At 54.1% G+C, this 22,946-nt stretch overlaps 1 protein-coding gene across 1 annotated transcript; it reads left to right on the top strand.

The window, feature by feature from the left end:
• The first annotated feature begins 6,239 nt into the window (after positions 1–6,239).
• Positions 6,240–21,766, top strand: LOC116958238 (allograft inflammatory factor 1-like). The gene is made up of 7 exons (XM_076056060.1): positions 6,240–6,704; positions 8,333–8,399; positions 10,788–10,849; positions 15,107–15,173; positions 15,665–15,706; positions 17,494–17,659; positions 20,114–21,766. Exons 2-7 carry the CDS (start codon positions 8,387–8,389, stop codon positions 20,196–20,198), a joined length of 435 nt encoding a protein of 144 aa, XP_075912175.1. The 5' UTR covers positions 6,240–6,704; positions 8,333–8,386; the 3' UTR covers positions 20,199–21,766.
• The last annotated feature ends 1,180 nt before the right edge of the window (positions 21,767–22,946 follow it).

The raw sequence follows: 22,946 nt of genomic DNA, 5'->3' as shown, positions 1-22,946 counted from the left end.
ATTAAAAGCCCCGCGCTCGCTGTCGCGGCCAATCGGATGCGCCGCTTTGTGCCGCGGTCGCCGGGCCACGCCTTTGCACACCCCTCCCTCTCTCAACACGCCCCCCTTACACTCAAAACGCCCCCCCATCAACACGCCCCCCTCTCCGTCAACACGCCCCCCATCAACACGCCCCCCTTACACTCAACACGCCCCCCCATCAACACGCCCCCTTTACACTCAACACGCCCCCCCATCAACACGCCCCTCTCTCCGTCAACACGCCCCCCCATCAACACGCTCCCTTTACACTCAACACGCCCCCCCATCAACACGCCCCCCTCTCCGTCAACACGCCCCCCATCAACACGCCCCCTTCCACTCAACACGCCCCCCCATCAACACGCCCCCCTCTCCGTCAACACGCCCCCCCCATCAACACGCCCCCTCTCCGTCAACACACACCCCCCCCTCAACACCCCCCCCCTCAATGCGCCCCCCTCTCAACACGCCCCCCTCCAACACACCCCCCCCCCCCATAGATTTGAAGCTTTCGTGACTGCAAGGATTCATTACTCTTTGGTTTTATTCGGTAAAGTCACGTAGGTAAAATATACACCCCCCCTCTTTCAACACGCCCCCCCCATCAATTCGCCCCCCCCTCAACACGCCCCCCCCCCTCAACACGCCCCTCTCCCTCAACACCCCCTCCCTCCCTCAACACGCCCTCCCACAACACGCCCCCCTCTCCCGCAACACGCCCCCCCCCTCCCTCAACACGCCCTCCCACAACACGCCCCCCTCTCCCGCAACACGCCCCCCTCTCCCGCAACACCCCCCCCCCATCAACTCGCCCCCCCCCCTCAACACGCCCCCCACCCCCCTCAGCACGCCCCCTTCTCCCTCAACACCCCCTCCCTCAACACGCCCCCCCCCGCAACACACCCCCCCCCTCAACACGCCCCCCTCTCCCTCAACACGCCCCCCCCTCAACACGCCCCCCTCTCCCCCAACACGCCCCCCCTCCCTCAATACGCCCCCTCCCTCAACACGCCCCCCCCTCCCCCTCAACACGCCCCCTCTCCCTCAACACGCTCCCTCAACACGCCCCCTCTCCCTCAACACGCCCCCCCCCCCTCAACACGCCCCCTCTCCCTCAACACGCCCCCCTCTCCCTCAACACGCCCCCCCCCTCCCTCAACGCGCCCCCTCCCTCAACACGCCCCCCTCCCTCAACACGCCCCCCTCTCCCTCAACACGCCCCCTCTCCCTCAACACGCCCACCCCCCGCAACACCCCCCCCTCTCCCTCAACACGCCCCCCCCCTCAACACGCCCCCCCCTCAACACGCCCCCCTCTCCCTCAACACGCCCCCCCCTCCCTCAACACGCCCCCCTCAACACCCCCTCCCTCAACACGCCCCCCTCTCCCTCAACACGCCCCCCCCTCCCTCAACACGCCCCCCCTCCCTCAACACGCCCCCCTCTCCCTCAACACGCCCCCTCTCCCTCAACACGCCCCTCCTCCCTCAAAACGCCCCCCCCCCGTATCACGCCCCCCTCCCCCTGCTCCCCCTGATCAGTGCCCTCTACCTGATTACAGAACAACTCAGACCTGAATGGTCACCCCGTGCCCCTTATAAATCTCAGCGTTCGTCCTACAAAGTCCCATCGCAAGGGAGAAACACACAAACACACAGAATATAGAACAAAAAGCTTCTTAAAAAAATAATAACCTCAGATTTGTGTACATGCTCGCAAATGGCCCTTGCCCAAACCGTCTGTTTAAAGGCCACACGCGCAGGGACCGTGTATATGTCTCAAACTTTGATACAGGCAGAAAGGTGTATCCCATGATAAAGCTGCTCTCCCCCAAGCTCTAAATGCACTGCTACGTGTGGCATTGTCCCTGTACTGTTCGCCTTTCGGGGCCGTCCATAAATGACGTCACGCGAGTTTGGACAATTTTTGAGCCCCCCCCCCCCTAGTCACACGACGTCACAAAAAGTCAGACCCCCCCCCTCAAAAATGACGTCACAAAGCTCTGCCCCCCCTCGCCCCCCCCCCAAAAAAATATATAAAACATGCTTCAAATCGCTTTAAACTATTGTCATTGTAGTAGTGCGTATTTAATGTGGCGCTGCGCTCTGATATTGTAGGAGAAAACATTTATTAAAGAAGTCCATTTAATTAAGTAGAACGTGTTGTCTATATTTATTTATAAAGTTGCGCATTTTGATGTGACGTCACATTTCTCAAACCCCCTCCCGCCCCCTCGTCACACAGCGTCACAAATGTCTGACCCCCTAGGTGCGTGACGTCATTTATGCACGTTCCCCTTTAGGCGTTGTTCTCTGCTCTTGACACCGGGAGGTGAGACGAGGCCAGAGGGAAGCCTATCGCTGCCGCTGCCCTCTGTTGTGGACCAATCAGTTTCAAAGTCAATGGCCAAGTAACATTATTATTATCATCATCAGAGCCATGTTTGTAATGTTCACCACAAGTCCTGTGTGTGTGTGTGTGTGGTTCATGCAGTCCACGATTCCTCGCAAGAGGCATCCACTTGGTGTTAGACCGCCGTCTTAACCAAGGCCCTAGCCATGGAGTCAACATTGGGGGGAGGACCAAATCTATTAGGCCCCCCCCCCCCCCAGAAAAAATCTAAATTTGAAAACGAATTTCCTGCCTAAAATATAATTTAAAAAATTCACTAACACGTGGGATGGACTTCTTATAAAAAATTTTTACAATAATGTCTAACAGTGTTATTGTATTACATTGCTGTGTTTTTTTGTTAACCCCTATTTATTAATCTCGATTTGAAGCTTTCGTGACCGCAGGAATCCACGCTCTTTGATTCTTTCGATAAAGTCATCACGTGGGTAGAAAAATAAAATTTAAAAACAAAAAATAATAAAATAAATCACGTGACGTTTCGAGGGCAACACAACGAGCGATCGTCCTCAGGAGGAAAGAAAAATAATAATCCAGCGGTGGAATTGCCGAACCTATTTCTTAATTTTCATACTTTGATACAGGCAGAAAGGTGTCTCCCATGACATAGCTGCCTCGCCCCGAGCTCTGAATGCTCTGGGCTACGTGTGGCATTGCCCTTGTCCTGCTCGTCTTAAGGCGTTGTTCTCTGCTCTGACACCGGTGGTGAAACGTGGCCAGAGAGAAGCCTGCGGCTGCTGCTGTTGTTGTTGTTGTGGACCAATCAGTTTCAAAGTCAATGGCCAAGTAACATTATTATCATTATCATCAGAGCCATGTTTGTAATGTTCACCACAATTCCTGTGTGTGTGTGTGGTTCATGCAGTCCACGATTCCTCGCAAGAGGCATCCACTTGGCATTAGGCCGTCGTCTGAACGCCTATATTCTTGGTTCTTTCGGTAAAGTCACGTAAATAGAAGATTTTTTTTTAAACGAAATAAAATTACAATTAGAAAGAATACAAATAAAGTAAAACATAATAAATTGAAAACAATGAAAGCAAAAAAAAAACCCACAATGAAAATTGTAAAATAAAATAAACATTTTTTTACAAATTAAAATAAATTGAAAATAAAAATAATAATATCAAAACCCTATTTCTTGTTTTCCTAACTTCTTATTTCCCCACACGGGACCTTTTGTCTTTGGAACTTCCCTGAAACCGCGGAGTCCGTGGGTCGCCTGCACCCACAGCTGCTGCCAGAGCCCCCTTCGTCCGATCCTGCGTGGTCGTGTGCGTGTGTGCGTCTGTATGCGTGTGTTCGTATGTGTGCGTGTGTATGTGTGTGTGTGCGTATGTGTGTGCGTGTGTATGTGTGTGTGCTTTGTGTGTGTGTGTGATTTGGTAATAGCTGCACATTCAGAGGAGGAGTTGGAGACGCTGCTGCTGAGACTGGAACGTGCCACTAAGAGGTGGGGCCTTACCATCAGCCCCACCAAAACTAAGCACCTGCCTGGGTATTTTGTACCATGGGACACTCCACCCCCACAACTCCCAATTGGTGATGGGGCAGTTGTGGAGAGAGTGGAGAGTTTCCCATACCTGGGCAGTGTGCTTATGACTGGCTCCAGTTTAACAGCAGAGGTCTCACTCCGAATCAGTCGAGCGGCAATATCTTTTCATCGGTTGCGTAACGCTGTGTGGAAGCTACCTGGTCTGTCGCTCCGCACTAAGCTTCAGGTCTTTTCGGCCACGGTCATTCCTTCCCTTCTCTACGCTTGCGAAACGTGGACCCCCCTAATGGAACATCTTCGCCGGTTAGCAACATTTAGGCTGGCCTGCCTACGATCCATCCTGGGTTTAACCAGACTGGATTGTGTGAGGAGTTCACAAATCCTTGAAAGATCTGGGCAAGGTCCCATCGGTGAGCTCCTCCGGCGGGGAAGGCTGCGTTGGCAGGGTCATGTAGCCCGCATGCCCAGCCACCGCATGCCGAAACAGCTTTTGTTCGGCCGGATTGAGGGGGCTAAGCGGGCGCGGCACGGGCTAGAGAAGAGATGGAGTGATGTGGTACAGGAGGAAGTGGAGCTGAGTGGACTTGCCGATGACTGGTACCAGCGGTGTCAAGATCGGCCTCTGTGGAGGAGGCTCGTGAAGGACGCCACTGGGCAGTTGGAGGTAGTCGCCCTCCAACAACAACGGAGGGCGGAGGAGCGACGCTCACAACAACGAGCGGAGCGCCGGGTGGCTAAAGCACAGCAGGTTGCCACAGTAGGGGGCACAGGTGGTGCATCAGCCAGTCATCTCAGTCAGTCGACCCGTGGCACCTGGGTCTGCCCCGTGACCTCCTGCCAGCGGGCATTCGACACTTAACGTGGCCTCAGGGTGCACATAGCCTGGCACAAGCGTCGTGGTGACGTCACCGCCACTTAGTGGCGAATGGCGGTTGTTGTTGTATGTGTGTGCGTGTATGTGCGTGTATATGTGTGTGCGTGTGTATGTTTGTGTGTGTATGTGTGTGTATGTGCGGTCGGGCGTGGTCCTGGCCACCCACCCCCCTCGTGTACCGTTCCGGCCTTCATAGGTGCTCGCTAACAGCACTTGCCCCTAAAGTCTGTTAAGGCTATACGGGGGATATTTGTCTTTTGTGTGTGTGCGCGTGTGTGCGTGCGCGTGTGTGCGTGTGTGTGTGCGTGTGTGCGTATGTGCGCGCGTGTGTGCGTGTGTGTGCGTGTGTGTGTGTACGCGTGTGTGTGTGTGTGCGCGTGTGTGTGTGTATGTGCGCGCGTGTGTGCGTGTGTGTGTGTACGCGTGTGTGTGTACGTGTGTGTGTGTGTGTGTGCGTGTGCGCGTGTGTGTGTGTGCGATGCTGGTGGAAGCTGTGACACTTTCACTTCCACTTTTCACTTCCACTTCCCATTTCCTCTCTCTTTGCCGATTGCGCCATCGAGGAGGCGTGGGGTGGGGGGGTGTGGGGGGGGTGGGGGTGTGGGGAGGTGTGAGGAGGCGTGGGGTGGGGGGGTGTGGGGAGGTGTGGGGTGGGGGGGTGTGGGGAGGTGTGGGGTGGGGGGGTGTGGGGAGGCGTGGGGTGGGGGGGTGTGGGGGGCGTGGGGAGGCGTGGGGTGGGGGGGGGGTGAGGAGGTGTGGGGTGGGGGGTGTGGGGAGGCGTGGGGTGAGGAGGTGTGAAGTGGGGGGGTGTGGGGTAGGGGGGTGTGGGGGGCGTGGGTAGGCGTGGGGGGGGGTGTGGAAAGGTGTGGTGTGTGGTGTGCGTATGGTGTGTGGTGTGTGTGTGGGTGTGTGTGTGGGTGTGTGGGTATGGTGTATAGTGTGTGGTGTGTGTGTGGGTGTGTGTGTGGTGTTGGTATGGTGTGTGGGTATGGTGCGCGTGTGGGTGTGTGTGTGGTGTGTGTGTGGTGTGTGTGTGGTGTATGGTGTGTGGTGTGTGTGTGGGTGTGTGTGTGTGTGTGTGGTGTTGGTATGGTGTGTGGGTATGGTGCGCGTGTGGGTGTGTGTGTGGTGTGTGTGGTGTGTGGGTATGGTGTATGGTGTGTGGTGTGTGTGTGTGGTGTGGGTATGGTGTGTGTGTGGTGTGGGTATGGTGTGTGTGTGGTGTGTGGGTATGGTGTGTGGTGTGTGTGTGTGTGGTGTGGGTATGGTGTGTGGGTATGGTGTGGGTATAGTGTGTGTGTGGTGTGGGTATGGTGTGTGTGTGTGGTGTGGGTATGGTGTGTGTGTGTGGTGTGGGTATGGTGTGTGTGTGGTGTGGGTATGGTGTGTGTGTGTTGTGTGGGTATGGTGTGTGTGTGGTGTGGGTATGGTGTGTGTGTGTTGTGTGGGTATGTGGTGGTGTGTGTCTGTGCCTTTGTGGTGCTGGCTAACCGCACTTGCCCTAACAGTCTGTGTATATTATACGGGGGGATCTTTAGCTTTGTATGTGTGAGTAGCTGGTGCGTTGTGTAGTAAACATCGCCACTGGGGAGACAAAGGCGGTCGGGCGTGGTGCTGGCCACCCACCCCCTCGTGTTCCTGGCCACCCACCCCCTCGTGTTCCGTTCCGGCCTTCACAGGTGCTACTCGTTAACAGCACTTTCCCCTGCAGTCTGTTAAGGCTACACGGGGGATCTTTGTGTGTGTGTGTGGGGAGCGGTGGCGCTGCGGTTAGCGCTACGCTGAGCTATGAACCCGGCCACCCGGGTTCGATTTCCGCTCACGGCCAACACCGGTGACGATTATCTGAACCGGTCTTTGCATTCGTGTGTGGAAGCGACTCTGCAAGGACGTGGTTAAGCAGGTGAGTGAATGGGTGAGCGAGTGAATGGGCGAGCGAATGGATCAGTGGGTGAGCGAGTGGATGAGTGGGTGAGCGAGTGGGTGAGCGAATGGATGAGTGGGTGAGCGAGTGTGTGAGCGAATGGATGAGTGGGTGAACGAGTGGGTGAGCGAATGGATGAGTGGGTGAGCGAGTGGATAAGTGGGTGTGCGAGTGGGCGAGCGAGTGGATGAGTGGTTGAGCGGGTGAGTGGGTGAGTGAATGGATTCAGGGTGAGCGAGTGGGTGAGCGAATGGATAAGTGGGTGAGCGAGTGGATGAGTGGGTGAGCGAGTGGGTGAGCGAATGGATGAGTGTGTGAGCGAATGGATGAGTGGGTGAACGAGTGGGTGAGCGAATGGATGAGTTGGTGAGCGAGTGGATAAGTGGGTGTGCGAGTGGGCGAGCGAGTGGATGAGTGGTTGAGTGGGTGAGTGAATGGATTCAGGGTGAGCGAGTGGGTGAGCGAATGGATGAGTGAGCGAGTAGGTGAGCGAGCGAGTGGGTGAGTGAATGGATGAGTCGGTGAGCGAGTGAGTGAATGGGTGAGTGAATGGATGAGTGTGTATGTGTGTATATGTGTGTGCACATGGCCTGGCACAAGCATCGTGGTGACGTCACCGCCACTTAGTGGCGAATGGCGGTTGTTGTTATATGTGTGTATATGTGAGATCTGGGCACGGTCCCATCGGTGAGCTCCTCCGGCAGGCAAGGCTGCGTTGGCTGGGTCATGTAGCCCGCATGCCCAGCCACCGCATGCCGAAACAGCTTTTGTTCGGCCGGATCGAGGGGGTTAAACGGGCGCGGCACGGGCTAGAGAAGAGATGGAGTGATGTGGTACAGGAGGACGTGGAGCTGAGTGGACTTGCCGATGACTGGTACCAGCGGTGTCAAGATCGGCCTCTGTGGAGGAGGCTCGTGAAGGATGCTACTGGGCAGTTGGAGGCAGTCGCCCTCCAACAACAACGGAGGGCGGAGGAGCGACGCTCACAACAACGAGCGGAGCGCCGGGTGGCTAAAGCACAGCAGGTTGGCACAGTAGGGGGCACAGGTGGTGCATCAGCCAGTCATCTCAGTCAGTCGACCCGTGGCACCTGGGTCTGCCCCGTGACCTCCTGCCAGCGGGCGTTCGACACTTCACGTGGCCTCAAGGTGCACATAGCCTGGCACAAGCGTCGTGGTGACGTCACCGCCACTTGTGGCGAATGGCGGTTGTTGTTGTGTATGAGTCTGTGTATGTGTGTGTATGAGTGTGTGAATGTGTGTATGTATGTGTGAATGTGTGTATGTGTGTGTATGAGTGTGTGAATGTGTGGATGTGTGGATGTGTGTATGTATGTGTGAATGTGTGTATGTGTGTATGTATGTGTGAATGTGTGTATGTGTGTATGTGAATGTGTGAATGTGTGTGTATGTGTGTATGTGAATGTGTGTATGTGTGTATGTGAATGTGTGTATGTGAATGAGTGTGTATGTGAATGTGTGTATGTGTGTATGTGAATGTGTGTGTATGTGTGTATGTGAATGTGTGTGTATGTGTGTATGTGAATGTGTGTGTATGTGTGTATGTGAATGTGTGTGTATGTGAATGTGTGTATGTGTGTGTGTAAGCGGAACCAAGCTCAGCAAGGGAACTGACTCGCTTGCTCCATTGCCGAGGCAGCCATGAACCGACAAGGTAACTCTCTCCCCCTCTCTCTCTCTATCTCTCCATCTCTCTATCTCTCTCTCCCTATCTCCCTCTCTCTCCATCTCCCCTCTCTCTCTCTCTCTCTCCATCTCCCCTCTCTCTCTCTATCTCTCTCTCTATATCTCTCTCCATCTCCCCCTCTCTATCTCTCTCCATCTCCCCCTCTCTCTATGTCTCTCTCTCTCTCTGTCTCTATCTCTCTCAATCTCCCCCTCTCCATCTCCCCCTCTCTCTATCTCTCTCTCCATCTCTCTATATCTCTCCATCTCCCCCTATCTCTATGTCTGTCTCTCTGTCTCCATCTCTCTCTCCATCTCCCCCTCTCTCTATGTCTCTCTCTGTCTCTATCTCTCTCTCCATCTCCCCTCTCAATCTTTCCCCTCTCCATCTCCCCCTCTCTCTCTCTATCTCTCTCTCTATCTCTCTCCCTATCTCCCTCTCTCTCCATCTCCCCTCTCTCTCTGTCTCTCTCTGTCTCTCTATCTCTCTCCATCTCCCCTCTCTCTATCTCTCTCTCCATCTCTATATCTATCTCCCTCTCTCTCCATCTCCCCCTCTCTCCATCTCCCCCTCTCTCTCTCTAGATCTCTCTCTATCTCTCGGTTTATCTCGAGTGGGTGAGATGGTGAGTGAGATGGTGGGTGAGTGAGTGAGATGGTGAGTGAGTGATATGGTGGGTGAGTGAGATGGTGAGTGAGTGAGATGGTGGGTCAGTGAGTGAGATGGTGGGTGAGTGAGTGAGATGGTGAGGGAGTTAGATGGTGGGTGGGTGAGTGAGATGGTGGATGAGTGAGTGAGATGGTGAGTGAGTGAGTGAGATGGTGGGTGAGTGAGTGAGATGGTGAGTGAGTGATATGGTGGGTGAGTGAGATGGTGAGTGAGTGAGTGAGATGGTGAGTGAGTGAGATGGTGGGTGAGTGAGTGAGATGGTGGGTGAGTGAGATGGTGGGTGAGTGAGATGGTGGGTGAGTGAGTGAGATGGTGGGTGAGTGAGTTAGATGGTGAGTGAGTGAGATGGTGGGTGAGTGAGTGAGATGGTGAGTGAGTGAGTGAGATGGTGAGTGAGTGAGATGGTGGGTGAGTGAGTGAGATGGTGGGTCAGTGAGTGAGATGGTGGGTCAGTGAGTGAGATGGTGGGTGAGTGAGTGAGATGGTGAGTGAGTGAGTGAGATGGTGAGTGAGTGAGATGGTGGGTGAGTGAGTGAGATGGTGGGTGAGTGAGATGGTGGGTGAGTGAGTTAGATGGTGAGTGAGTGAGATGGTGGGTGAGTGAGTGAGATGGTGAGTGAGTGAGTGAGATGGTGGGTGAGTGAGTGAGATGGTGGGTCAGTGAGTGAGATGGTGGGTCAGTGAGTCAGATGGTGGGTGAGTGAGTGAGATGGTGGGTCAGTGAGTGAGATGGTGGGAGAGTGAGTGAGATGGTGGGTGAGTGAGTGAGATGGTGAGTGAGTGAGATGGTGGGTGAGTGAGTGAGATGGTGGGTGGTTGAGTGAGATGGTGAGTGAATGAGTGAGATGGTGGGTGTGTGGGTAATTGCTCGGGTGAGTGAGTGTGAGAGTTCAAGTCGATTTCGTCTAACAAGGTTAAAAAAAATCAAGACAGAGAGACCCAGGGCTGGTCCAGTTATATTCTAAAGCGTAACCTGGGGTGCCATCAGTCTGCTGGCAGTAGTGGGCGATTATTACCGATACATGTGTGTGTGATCCCCTCGGTCATGTAGCCCGCACGCCCAGCCACCGCACGTCCATCCACCGCCTGCCCAGCCACCGCACGCCCAAGCAGCTTATGTTTAGCCGCATAGGAGGGGGTAGACGGGCACGTCACGGGCTAGAGAAGAGATGGAGTGATGTGGTACAGGAGAACGTGGAGCTGAGTGGACTTGCTGATGACCGGTAAAGCGGTGTCAAGATCGGCCTCTGTGGAGGAGGCTCGTGAAGGACGCGACTACTGGGCAGTTGGAGGCAGTCGCCCTCCAACAACAACGGAGGGCAGAGGAGCTACGCTCACAACAATGAGCGGAGCGCCGGGTGGCTAAAGCATAGCAAGTTGCCACAGTCGGGGGCACAGGTGGTGCATCAGCCAGTAATCTCGGTCATCTCAGTCAGTCGACCCGTGGCACCTGGGTCTGCCCCGTGACCTCCTGCCAGCGGGCGTTCGACACTTCACGTGGCCTGAACGTGCACCTAGCCTGGCACAGGCGTCGTGGTGGCGTCACCGCCACTTAGTGGCGAATGGCGGTTGTTTTTTTTTGTTGTGTGTTGGCCACCCACACCCCCTCGTGTGCCACAGTGCCGGCCTTCATAGGTGTGACCGCTAACAGCACTTGCCCCAGCATCCCGTTAATGCTACGCGGGGGATCTTTGTCTTTGTTGCCAGGTGGGAAGGCGTACGGGTTGCTCAAGGAGCAGCAGGAAGACAAACTGGAGGGCATCAACAAGGTGAGGACACCATGTTAGGCTCATGGTGGCCGTGTCGGAGACACTGAGATTCACCCTGGGTTCGAGCCTTGGGTCCGGGTGTCTCTCGGAGGGTTTATCATGGCCGTGTCAGAGACACTGAGAACCTGGGTTCAAGCCCTGGGTCTGGGTGTCTCTCTCAGAGGGGGTATATCATGCCCGTGTGGGAGACACTGAGATCCTGGGTTCGAGCCCTGGGTCCGGGTGTCTCTCAGAGGGTTTATCATGGCCATGTCAGAGACACTGAGAACCTGGGTTCGAGCCCTGGGTCTGGGTGTCTCTGTCAGAGGGGGTTCATAGTGGCCGTGTCGGAGACACTGAGATTCACCCTGGGTTCGAGCCTTGGGTCCGGGTGTCTCTCGGAGGGTTTATCATGGCCGAGTCAGAGACACTGAGATCCTGGGTTCGAGCCCTGGGTCTGGGTGTCTCTGTCAGAGGGGGTTTATCATGGCCGTGTCAGAGACACTGAGAACCTGGGTTCAAGCCCTGGGTCTGGGTGTCTCTCTCAGAGGGGGTATATCATGCCCGTGTGGGAGACACTGAGATCCTGGGTTCGAGCCCTGGGTCCGGGTGTCTCTCAGAGGGTTTATCATGGCCATGTCAGAGACACTGAGAACCTGGGTTCGAGCCCTGGGTCTGGGTGTCTCTGTCAGAGGGGGTTCATAGTGGCCGTGTCAGAGACACTGAGAACCTGGGTTCAAGCCCTGGGTCTGGGTGTCTCTCTCATAAGGGGTTTATCATGGCCGTGTCAGAGACACTGAGAGCCTGGGTTCAAGCCCTGGGTCTGGGTGTCTCTCTCAGAGGGGGTTTATCATGGCCGTGTCAGAGACACTGAGATTCTGGGTTCGAGCCCTGGGTCTGGGTGTCTCTGTCAGAGGGGGTTTATCATGGCCGTGTCAGAGACACTGAGATCCTGGATTCGAGCCCTGGGTCTGAGTGTCTCTCTCAGAGGGTTTATCATGGCCGTGTCAGAGACACTGAGAGCCTGGGTTCAAGCCCTGGGTCTGGGTGTCTCTCTCATAAGGGGTTTATCATGGCCGTGTCAGAGACACTGAGATCCTGGGTTCAAGCCCTGGGTCTGGGTGTCTCTCTCAGAGGGGGTTTATCATGGCCGTGTCAGAGACACTGAGATTCTGGGTTCGAGCCCTGGGTCTGGGTGTCTCTGTCAGAGGGGGTTTATCATGGCCGTGTCAGAGACACTGAGATCCTGGATTCGAGCCCTGGGTCGGGGTGTCTCTCTCAGAGGGGGTTTATCATGGCCGTGTCAGAGACACTGAGAACCTGGGTTCAAGCCTGGGTCTGGGTGTCTCTGTCAGGGGGTTTATCATGGCCGTGTCAGAGACACTGAGAACCTGGGTTCAAGCCTGGGTCTGGGTGTCTCTGTCAGGGGGTTTATCATGGCCGTGTCAGAGACACTGAGATCCTGGGTTCGAGGCCTGGGTCCGGGTGTCTCTCAGAGGGTTTATCATGGCCATGTCAAAGACACTGAGAACCTGGGTTCAAGCCCTGGGTCTGGGTGTCTCTCTCAGAGGGGGTTTATCATGGCCGTGTGGGAGACACTGAGATCCTGGGTTCGAGCCCTGGGTCCGGGTGTTTCTCTCAGAGGGTTTATCATGGCCGTGTCAGAGACACTGAGAACCTGGGTTCAAGCCTGGGTCTGGGTGTCTCTGTCAGGGGGTTTATCATGGCCGTGTCAGAGACACTGAGATCCTGGGTTCGAGCCCTGGGTCCGGGTGTCTCTCTCAGAGGGTTTATCATGGCCATGTCAGAGACACTGAGATCCTGGGTTCGAGCACTGGGTCCGGGTGTCTCTCAGAGGGTTTATCATGGCCGTGTCAGAGACACTGAGATCCTGGGTTCGAGCCCTGGGTCCGGGTGTCTCTCAGAGGGTTTATCATGGCCGTGTCAGAGACACTGAGATCCTGGGTTCGAGCCTGGGTCCGGGTGTCTCTCAGAGGGTTTATCATGGCCATGTCAGAGACACTGAGATCCTGGGTTCAAGCCCTGCGTCTGGGTGTCTCTCTCATAGGGTTTATCATGGCCATGTCATAGACACTGAGAACCTGGGTTCGAGCCCTGGGGCTGGGTGTCTCTCCCAGAGGGGGTTTATCATGGCCGTGTCAGAGACACTGAGAGCCTGGGTTCAAGCCCTGGGTCTGGGTGTCTCTCTCAGAGGGGGTTCATAGTGGCCGTGTCAGAGACACTGAGAACCTGGGTTCGAGCCCTGGGTCTGGGTGTCTCTCAGAGGGTTTATCATGGCCATGTCAGAGACACTGAGATCCTGGGTTCAAGCCCAGGGTCTGGGTGTCTCTCTCAGAGGAGGTTTATCATGGCCATGTCAGAGACACTGAGAACCTGGGTTCGAGCCCTGGGTCTGGGTGTCTCTCTCAGAGGGGGTTCATAGTGGCCGTGTCAGAGACACTGAGATCCTGGGTTCGAGCCCTGGGTCTGGGTGTCTCTCTCAGAGGGTTTATTATGGCCATGTCAGAGACACTGAGATCCTGGGTTCAAGCCCTGGGTCTGGGTGTCTCTCTCAGAGGGGGTTCATAGTGGCCGTGTCGGAGACACTGAGATCCTGGATTCGAGCCCTGGGTCTGAGTGTCTCTCTCAGAGGGTTTATCATGGCCGTGTCAGAGACACTGAGATCCTGGGTTCAAGCCCTGGGTCTGGGTGTCTCTTTCAGAGGAGGTTTATCATGGCCGTGTTAGAGACACTGAGACCCTGGGTTCAAGCCCTGGGTCTGGGTGTCTCTCTCAGAGGGGGTTTATCATGGCCGTGTCTGAGACACTGAGATCCTGGGTTCAAGCCCGGGTCTGGGTGTCTCTCTCAGAGGGTTTATCATGGCCATGTCATAGACACTGAGAACCTGGGTTCGAGCTCTGGGGCTGGGTGTCTCTCTCAGAGGGGGTTCATAGTGGCCGTGTCGGAGACACTGAGATCCTGGATTCGAGCCCTGGGTCTGAGTGTCTCTCTCAGAGGGTTTATCATGGCCATGTCATAGACACTGAGAACCTGGGTTCGAGCCCTGGGGCTGGGTGTCTCTCCCAGAGGGGGTTTATCATGGCCGTGTCAGAGACACTGAGAGCCTGGGTTCAAGCCCTGGGTCTGGGTGTCTCTCTCAGAGGGGGTTCATAGTGGCCGTGTCAGAGACACTGAGAACCTGGGTTCGAGCCCTGGGTCTGGGTGTCTCTCAGAGGGTTTATCATGGCCATGTCAGAGACACTGAGATCCTGGGTTCAAGCCCGGGGTCTGGGTGTCTCTCTCAGAGGAGGTTTATCATGGCCATGTCAGAGACACTGAGAACCTGGGTTCGAGCCCTGGGTCTGGGTGTCTCTCTCAGAGGGGGTTCATAGTGGCCGTGTCAGAGACACTGAGATCCTGGGTTCGAGCCCTGGGTCTGGGTGTCTCTCTCAGAGGGTTTATTATGGCCATGTCAGAGACACTGAGATCCTGGGTTCAAGCCCTGGGTCTGGGTGTCTCTCTCAGAGGGGGTTCATAGTGGCCGTGTCGGAGACACTGAGATCCTGGATTCGAGCCCTGGGTCTGAGTGTCTCTCTCAGAGGGTTTATCATGGCCGTGTCAGAGACACTGAGATCCTGGGTTCAAGCCCTGGGTCTGGGTGTCTCTTTCAGAGGAGGTTTATCATGGCCGTGTTAGAGACACTGAGACCCTGGGTTCAAGCCCTGGGTCTGGGTGTCTCTCTCAGAGGGGGTTTATCATGGCCGTGTCTGAGACACTGAGATCCTGGGTTCAAGCCCGGGTCTGGGTGTCTCTCTCAGAGGGTTTATCATGGCCATGTCATAGACACTGAGAACCTGGGTTCGAGCTCTGGGGCTGGGTGTCTCTCTCAGACGGGGTTCATAGTGGCCGTGTCAGAGACACTGAGAACCTGGGTTCAAGCCCTGGGTCTGGGTGTCTCTTTCAGAGGGGGTTTATCATGGGCGTGTCAGAGACACTGACACCCTGGGTTCGAGCCCTGGGTCCGGGTGCCTCTCTTAGCGGGTTCATGTTGGCTGCCCAGGGACCTGTGCGTGTGTCCGTGTGTGGGCAACCTCCAGGTCGACTCAGCCTCAAATGAGCACCTGGTGCTGTGTGTAGCAAACATCGCCACTGGGGAGACATAGGCGGCTGGGCGTGGTGCTGGCCACCCACCCCGCCGCTGCTCGCTGACAGCACTTGCCCCGACAGTCTGTTGAGGCTACACTCAGGAGGGGGGGGGGTCTTTGTCTTTGTGTGCAGGAGTTTTTGGAGTCCTCTAAGTACGATGACGTGGAAGACCTTGGAGCTAAACTGGAGACGTTCAAAAGTAAATGGTGTTATTAATTACATTTTATATTCGTAGTATACTATACACTACACTATACACACTACTCTACACTATACACTACACTATACACTACACTATACACTACACTATACTATAAACTACACACTACATTACACACTACACTATACACTACATTATACACTACACTATACACTACACTACACACTACACTACACTATACACTACACTGTACACTATACACTATACACTACACTACACACTAGACTTCACACTACACTATACACTACACTATACTACACTATACACTACACTACACACTATACACTACACTATACACTACACAATACACTACACTACACACTGTACTACACACTACATTATACACTACACACTACACTATACACTGCACTACTATACACTACACACTACACTACACTACACACTACACTACACACTGTACTACACACTACATTATACACTACACTACTAAATTGTGTTTCTTCTTGCAGAGAAGTACATGGAGTTCGACGTGAATGACGAAGGAGACATTGGTGAGTGTGTTGATGTCTCACAGCAGCGTCATCATCATCACCACCATCAGCACCATCATCACCACCATCATCACCATCAGCACCATCATCATCACCATCAGCACCATCATCACCATCACCATCGGCACCATCAGCACCATCATCACCACCATCAGCACCATCATCATCACCATCAACACCATCAGCACCATCATCATCAGCACCATCAGTACCACCACCATCAGCTTCATCATCATCACCACCATCAGCACCATCATCACCACCATCATCACCATCAGCACCATCAGCACCATCATCATCACCATCAGCACCATCAGCACCATCATCATCACCATCAGCACCATCAGCACCATCATCATCACCATCAGCACCATCACCATCGGCACCATCAGCACCTTCATCACCACCATCAGCACCATCATCACCATCACCATCGGCACCATCAGCACCATCATCACCACCATCAGCACCATCAGCACCATCATCATCACCATCAGCACCATCATCATCAGCACCATCAGCACCATCACTATCAGCACCATCACCATCAGCACCATCATCATCAGCACCATCAGCACCATCATCACCATCAGCACCATCAGCACTATCATCACCATCACCATCGGCACCATGAGCACCATCAGCACCATCAGCACCATCACCATCAGCACCATCACCATCATCACCATCATCGGCACTATCATGATCACCATTGGCACCATCATCATCACCATCGGCACCATCATCATCACTATTGGCACCATCATCACCATCACCATCGGCACCATCAGCACCATCATCACCATCACCATCGGCACCATCAGCACCATCATCACCACCATCAGCACCATCAGCACCATCATCATCATCAGCACCATCAGCACCATCATCATCGGCACCATCGGCACCATCATCACCATCAGCACCATCAGCATCATCACCATCAGCACCATCATCATCATCAGCAGCAGCACGGCTGATCATGATGCTAATGATGACGATGTTGCTTATTTATGCTGAACCGATGTTCCTGATGCTCACTGTTGCTTTCTTGATGATTCTGATACTGATGATGCTCACTATTGCTCAGCTGATGATGCTGATACTGATGATGCTGATACTGATGATGCTTACTATTGCTCAGCTGATGATGCTGGCGATGCTCACTGTTGCTCAGCTGATGCTACTTGCGATGACGCTGCTGATGATGATGTTGGTCTTTATTGCTCAACTGGATTCTGCTATTGATGCCGCTGATGATTATGATGATGCTACTGCTGCTGATAAAGATCATGATGGTGGTGATGTTGCAAGTGCTTGCTAATGATGATGCTACTGCTGCTGCTGATGATGATGATGATGCTGCTGTAGCTAATGATGCTGCTGCTGCTGATGATGATGCTGTAGCTAATGATGCTGCTGCTGATGATGATGCTACTGCTGATGCTACTGATGATGCTACTGCCGTTGCTGATGATGCTGCTGATGCCCCTGCTGCCGCTTCTATTGCTGCTGATGATGATGCCGCTGCTGATGATGATGATGCCGCTCGTGATGTGGATGATGACGGTGGTGCCCTCCCTCCTTCTGACCCCTCCCTCCCTCCCCTCCCTCCCCTCACTCCCTCCCACCCCTCCCCTCCCTCCCTCCCTCCCCTCCCTCCCTCCCTCCCTCCCTCCCTCCCTCCCTCCCTCCCTCCCCTCCCCTCCCCTCCCCTCCCTTCCTCCCCTCCCTTCCTCCCTCCCCTCCCTCCCTCCCTCCCCTCCCTCCCTCCCCTCCCTCCGCAGAGCTCATGGGCCTCAAGCAGATGCTGGAGCGCCTGGGGCAGGCGCGGACTCACCTGGAGCTCAAGAAGATGATCCAGGAGGTGTCCTCGTCCGCGTCGCTCGACTCCATCTCCTACCGAGACTTCCTGCGCATGATGCTCGGCAACAAGTCTGCCGTGCTGAAGCTGTGAGCGCTGCACGGCCGTCGTGACTCCTCCCCTCTCCCCCGCTCCTAGAGACACACAGACCCAGGGCTTGAACCCAGGGTCTTAGTGGTGCTGGGTCAGTGTCTCTAGCATGGCCATTGTGAACCCTCCCTACAAGAGAAACACCCAGACCCAGGGCTTGAACCCAGGGTCTTAGTGGTGCTGGGTCAGTGTCTCTAGCATGGCCATTGTGAACCCTCCCTACAAGAGAAACACCCAGACCCAGGGCTTGAACCCAGGGTCTTAGTGGTGCTGGGTCAATGTCTCTAACATGGCCATTGTGAACCCCCCCTACTAGAGAGACACCCAGACCCAGGGCTTGAACCCAGGGTCTTAGTGGTGCTGGGTCAGTGTCTCTAGCATGGCCATTGTGAACCCCCCCTACTAGAGAGAGACATCCAGACCCAGGGCTTGAACCCAGGGTCTTAGTGGTGCTGGGTCAATGTCTCTAGCATGGCCATTGTGAACCCCCCCTACTAAAGAGAGACACCCAGTCCCAGGGCTTGAACCCAGGGTCTTAGTGGTGCTGGGTCAATGTCTCTAACATGGCCATTGTGAACCCTCCCTACCAGAGAGACACCCAGACCCAAGGCTTGAACCCAGGGTGTTAGTGGTGCTGGGTCAGTGACTCTAACATGGCCATTGTGAACCCCCCCTACCAGAGAGACACCCAGACCCAGGGCTTGAACTCAGGGTCTTAGTGGTGGTGGGTCAGTGTCTCTAACATGGCCATTGTGAACCCCCCCTACCAGAGAGACACCCAGACCCAGGGCTTGAACCCAGGATCTTAGTGGTGCTGGGTCAGTGTCTCTAACATGGCCATTGTGAACCCCCCCTACCAGAGAGACACCCAGACCCAGGGCTTGAACTCAGGGTCTTAGTGGTGCTGGGTCAGTGTCTCTAGCATGGCCATTGTGAACCCTCCCTACTAGAGAAACACCCAGACCCAGGGCTTGAACCCAGGGTCTTAGTGGTGCTGGGTCAGTGTCTCTAGCATGGCCATTGTGAACCCTCCACGAGACATCCAGGGCTTGAACTCAGGCTCTTAGTGGTGCTGGGTCAATGTCTCTAGCATGGCCATTGTGAACCCCCCTACTAGAGAGACACCCAAACCCAGGGCTTGAACCCAGGGTGTTAGTGGTGCTGGGTCAGTGTCTCTAACATGGCCATTGTGAACCCCCCCTACTAGAGACACCCAGACCTAGGGCTTGAACCCAGGGTCTTAGTGGTGCTGGGTCAGTGTCTCTAACATGGCCATTGTGAACCCCCCCCCCCTACTACAGAGACCCAAGTTCGATCCCCGCTCACGGCCAAGAACAGTGGCGAATATCTAAACCGGTCCTGGGCCTCCCCTAGGTCGACTCAGCCTTAAAAAAATTTGAATACAGAACCTGGTGCGGTGCGTGTATTAAAGATCACCAAGAGGGAGACAAAGGCGGCCGGGCGGGCGTGGCGCTGGTCACGCACCATGTCAGCCTTAATAGGTGCTGCTAGTCGCTCGATGTTGACTACCTCGCCTGGTACACAGGAGGTCGCGGGTTCAATCCCGACCCTGACGCCTGCTGCTGTATATTTGGAGTTTGCATGTGGCTAGGAGATGTTGACTACCTCGCCTGGTACACAGGAGGTCGCGGGTTCGATCCCCACCCTGACACCTGCTGCTGTATATTTGGAGTTTGCATGTGGCTAGGAGATGTTAACTACCTCGCCTGGTACACAGGAGGTCGCAGGTTCGATCCCGACCCTGACGCCTGCTGCTGTATATTTGGAGTTTGCATGTGGCTAGGAGATGTTGACTACCTCGCCTGGTACGCAGGAGATCGCGGGTTCGATCCCGACCCTGACGATGCCTTCTGCCTGCTGCTGTATAAGTGGAGTCTGCGTGTCTCTCTCTCGCTGTCTCCCATCATCATCACGGTGGCTAGGAGATGTTAACTACCTCGCCTGGTACACAGGAGGTCGTGGGTTCTGTCCCGACCCTGACGATGCCTGCTGCTGCTGTATATTTGGAGTCTGCGTGTCTCTCTCTCTCTCTCCATCATCACGGTGGCTAGGAGATGTTAACTACCTCGCCTGGTACACAGGAGGTCGTGGGTTCTATTCCGACCCTGACGATGCCTGCTGCCTGCTGCTGCTGCTGTATATTTGGAGTCTGCGTCTCTCTCTTCGCCAGCCGCTCGACACTTCCACGCCGTGCTGATGATGATGACGACGACGTCGATGATCATGAGTCGCACGCTCCGTTGATCTGCTATCATTGAAACAAAATAAGCTGCCACATAGCCTAGTAGGGGTGGGTGGGTGGGACGCGCGGTGGTGTTTGGACCTCAGCTGGCACACAAATCAAATACAAATAAGTCATTGTATTGCACTGCACTTGCCCCTACAATGTGTCGAGAGCTACCGGGGGTACCTTTGTCTGTGTGTCCCGCCAGGATCATGATGTTCGAGTCGAAAAAGGAGGAGGAGGCTCGCCCCAGCGGGGTCGCTCCCAAGAGGACCGTGTCCAGCCTGCCCTGAACGACGCCTCATTCGTTCATTCACTTTGATTCGTTCGCTCACTTTGATTCGTTCACCTGCTTTCATTCGCTCATCCATTCTGCCAGAGGGGGCCGTGCCCAGCCAGCCCCGAACGACGCCTCATTCACTCACTTTGATTCGTTCACTCACTTTGATTCGTTCACCCGCTTTCATTCGCTTTCATTCGCTCGTCCATTCCGCCAGAGGGGGCCGTGCCCAGCCTGCCCCGAACGACGCCTCATTCGCTCATTCATTCACTTTGATTCGTTCACTCACTTTGATTCGTTCACCCGCTTTCATTCGCTCGTCCATTCCACCAGAGGGGGACCGTGTCCAGCCTGCCCCGAACGACGCCTCATTCGTTCATTCATTCACTTTGATTCGTTCGCTCACTTTGATTCGTTCACCCACTTTCATTCGCTCGTCCATTCCGCCAGAGGGGGCCGTGCCCAGCCAGCCCCGAACGACGCCTCATTCACTCCTTCATTCACTTTGATTCGTTCGCTCACTTTGATTCGTTCACCCGCTTTCATTCGCTCGTCCATTCCGCCAGAGGGGGCCGTGCCCAGCCAGCCCCGAACGACGCCTCATTCACTCCTTCATTCACTTTGATTCGTTCGCTCACTTTGATTCGTTCACCCGCTTTCATTCGCTCGTCCATTCTGCCAGAGGGGACCGTGTCCAGCCAGCCCCGAACGACGCCTCATTCGCTCATTCATTCACTTTGATTCGTTCACTCACTTTGATTCGTTCACTTTCGTTCACCCGCTTTCATTCGCTCGTCCATTCCGCCAGAGGGGGCCGTGTCCAGCCTGCCCCGAACGATGCCTCATTCGCTCATTCATTCACTTTGATTCGTTTGCTCACTTTGATTCGTTCACTTTCGTTCATTCGCTTTCATTCTCTCGTCCATTCCGCCAGAGGGGACCGTGTCCAGCCAGCCCCGAACGATGCCTCATTCGTTCATTCATTCACTTTGATTCGTTCACTCACTTTGATTCATTCACTTTCGTTCACCCGCCTTCATTCGCTCGTCCATTCCGCCAGAGGGGGACCGTGTCCAGCCAGCCCCGAACGACGCCTCATTCGCTCATTCATTCACTTTCTTTCGTTCGCTTTCATTCACTCACTTTCATTCATTCACTCATTCCCCTTCCAAGAGAACCGCGCCCGGCCTGCCCTGGCAGACGTGTGACCAACATACTCATTACTCATTCACTCATTCACTCTCCCTCCCTCCCTCCGACTCGCTCGCACATTGAAGTCATTCGCTCATTTACATATTCATCCATTCACTTGGCTCATTCACTCACCCTCCCTCCCTCCGACTCGCTCGCACATTGAAGTCATTCGCTCATTTACATATTCATCCATTCACTTGGCTCATTCACTCACCCTCCCTCCCTCCGACTCGCTCGCACATTGAAGTCATTCGCTCATTTACATATTCATCCGTTCACTTGGCTCATTCACTCACCCACTCGCACATCGTCTAGAGACGTAACTCAATGTGATGTTGATTGTTGTTGATGTTGTTTGGATGATCTTTAAATCGCCGCTAATCGCCACTGGCTACTGCTCCCTCCTTCCTTGCGAAGACAAATTCCACGTTCCTCTGGCGGGTGCCGGTCCTTTCCCAGCACGTGCAGTGTGTGGTTTGCACTTGAGCAATTGTGTGTGTGTGTGTGCGCGTGTGTTGGAATTTCTTTCGCACCGTACGTAGCCAAACCGTGACGAGATCCGGAGTTGGGAGCAAACAAACACGCAAACATCAGTTCTAAATAAGTTAATTGTCAATGTAGTTTATAGCGTAGTGTATAGTGGTATGTAGTGTAGTGTGTACTCGTGTAGTGTATAGTGTAGTGTAGAGTGGTGTGTAGTGTAGTGTGTACTAGTGTAGTGTATAGTAGTGTATAGTATAGTGTATAGTAGTGTAGTGTATAGTAGTGTATAGTAATGTCGTGTATAATAGTGTAGTGTGTAGTGCATTGCGTAGTGTATTGTGTAGTGTATAGTGTAGTATATACTAATGTGTATAGTAGTGTATAGTAGTGTAGTGTATGGTATACTGTATAGTAGTGTGTAGTGTAGTATATAGTGTAGTGTATAGTAGTGTGTAGTGTCGTGTATAGTAGTGTGTAGTGTACAGTGAAGTGTATAGTAGTGTATAGCAGTGTATAGTAGTGTAGTGTATAGTGGTATAATGTAGTGTATAGTGTAGTGCGTAGTGTATAGTGTAGTGTATAGTAGTGTAGTATATATTAGTGTAGTTTATAGTTTAGTGTGTTATTTTAGTGTATAGTTGTGTAGTGTGTATTGTAATATATACTAGTGTAGTGTGTAGTGTAGCGTAGTATATACCCGTATAGTGTTGTGCAGTGTATGTGTCTTGAACTTCTTTCGCACCGTACGTAGCCAACCGTTGCTAAATCAGAGATGCGGGGGGAGTGACTCATTCAGTCACCCACTCATTCACTCAACCACTCATTCAGTCACCCACTCATTCACTCACCCACTCATTCACTCAACCACTCATTCACTCACCCACTCATTCAGTCACCCACTCATTCAGTCACCCACTCATTCACTCACCCACTCATTCACTCAGCCACGCATTCACTCACCCACTCATTCACTCACCCACTCATTCAGTCACCCACTCATTCAGTCACCCACTCATTCAGTCACACACTCATTCAGTCACCCACTCATGATGTAACCCACTCACCCACTCATTCACTCACCCAC

This window comes from Petromyzon marinus, chromosome 74, assembly GCF_048934315.1.
Source record: "Petromyzon marinus isolate PM22_M1 ecotype Great Lakes invasive population chromosome 74, UKy_Petmar_22M1.pri1.0, whole genome shotgun sequence".
In the NCBI taxonomy this organism is placed as follows: domain Eukaryota; kingdom Metazoa; phylum Chordata; class Hyperoartia; order Petromyzontiformes; family Petromyzontidae; genus Petromyzon; species Petromyzon marinus.
This window is presented reverse-complemented; position numbering and strand designations above follow the sequence as displayed.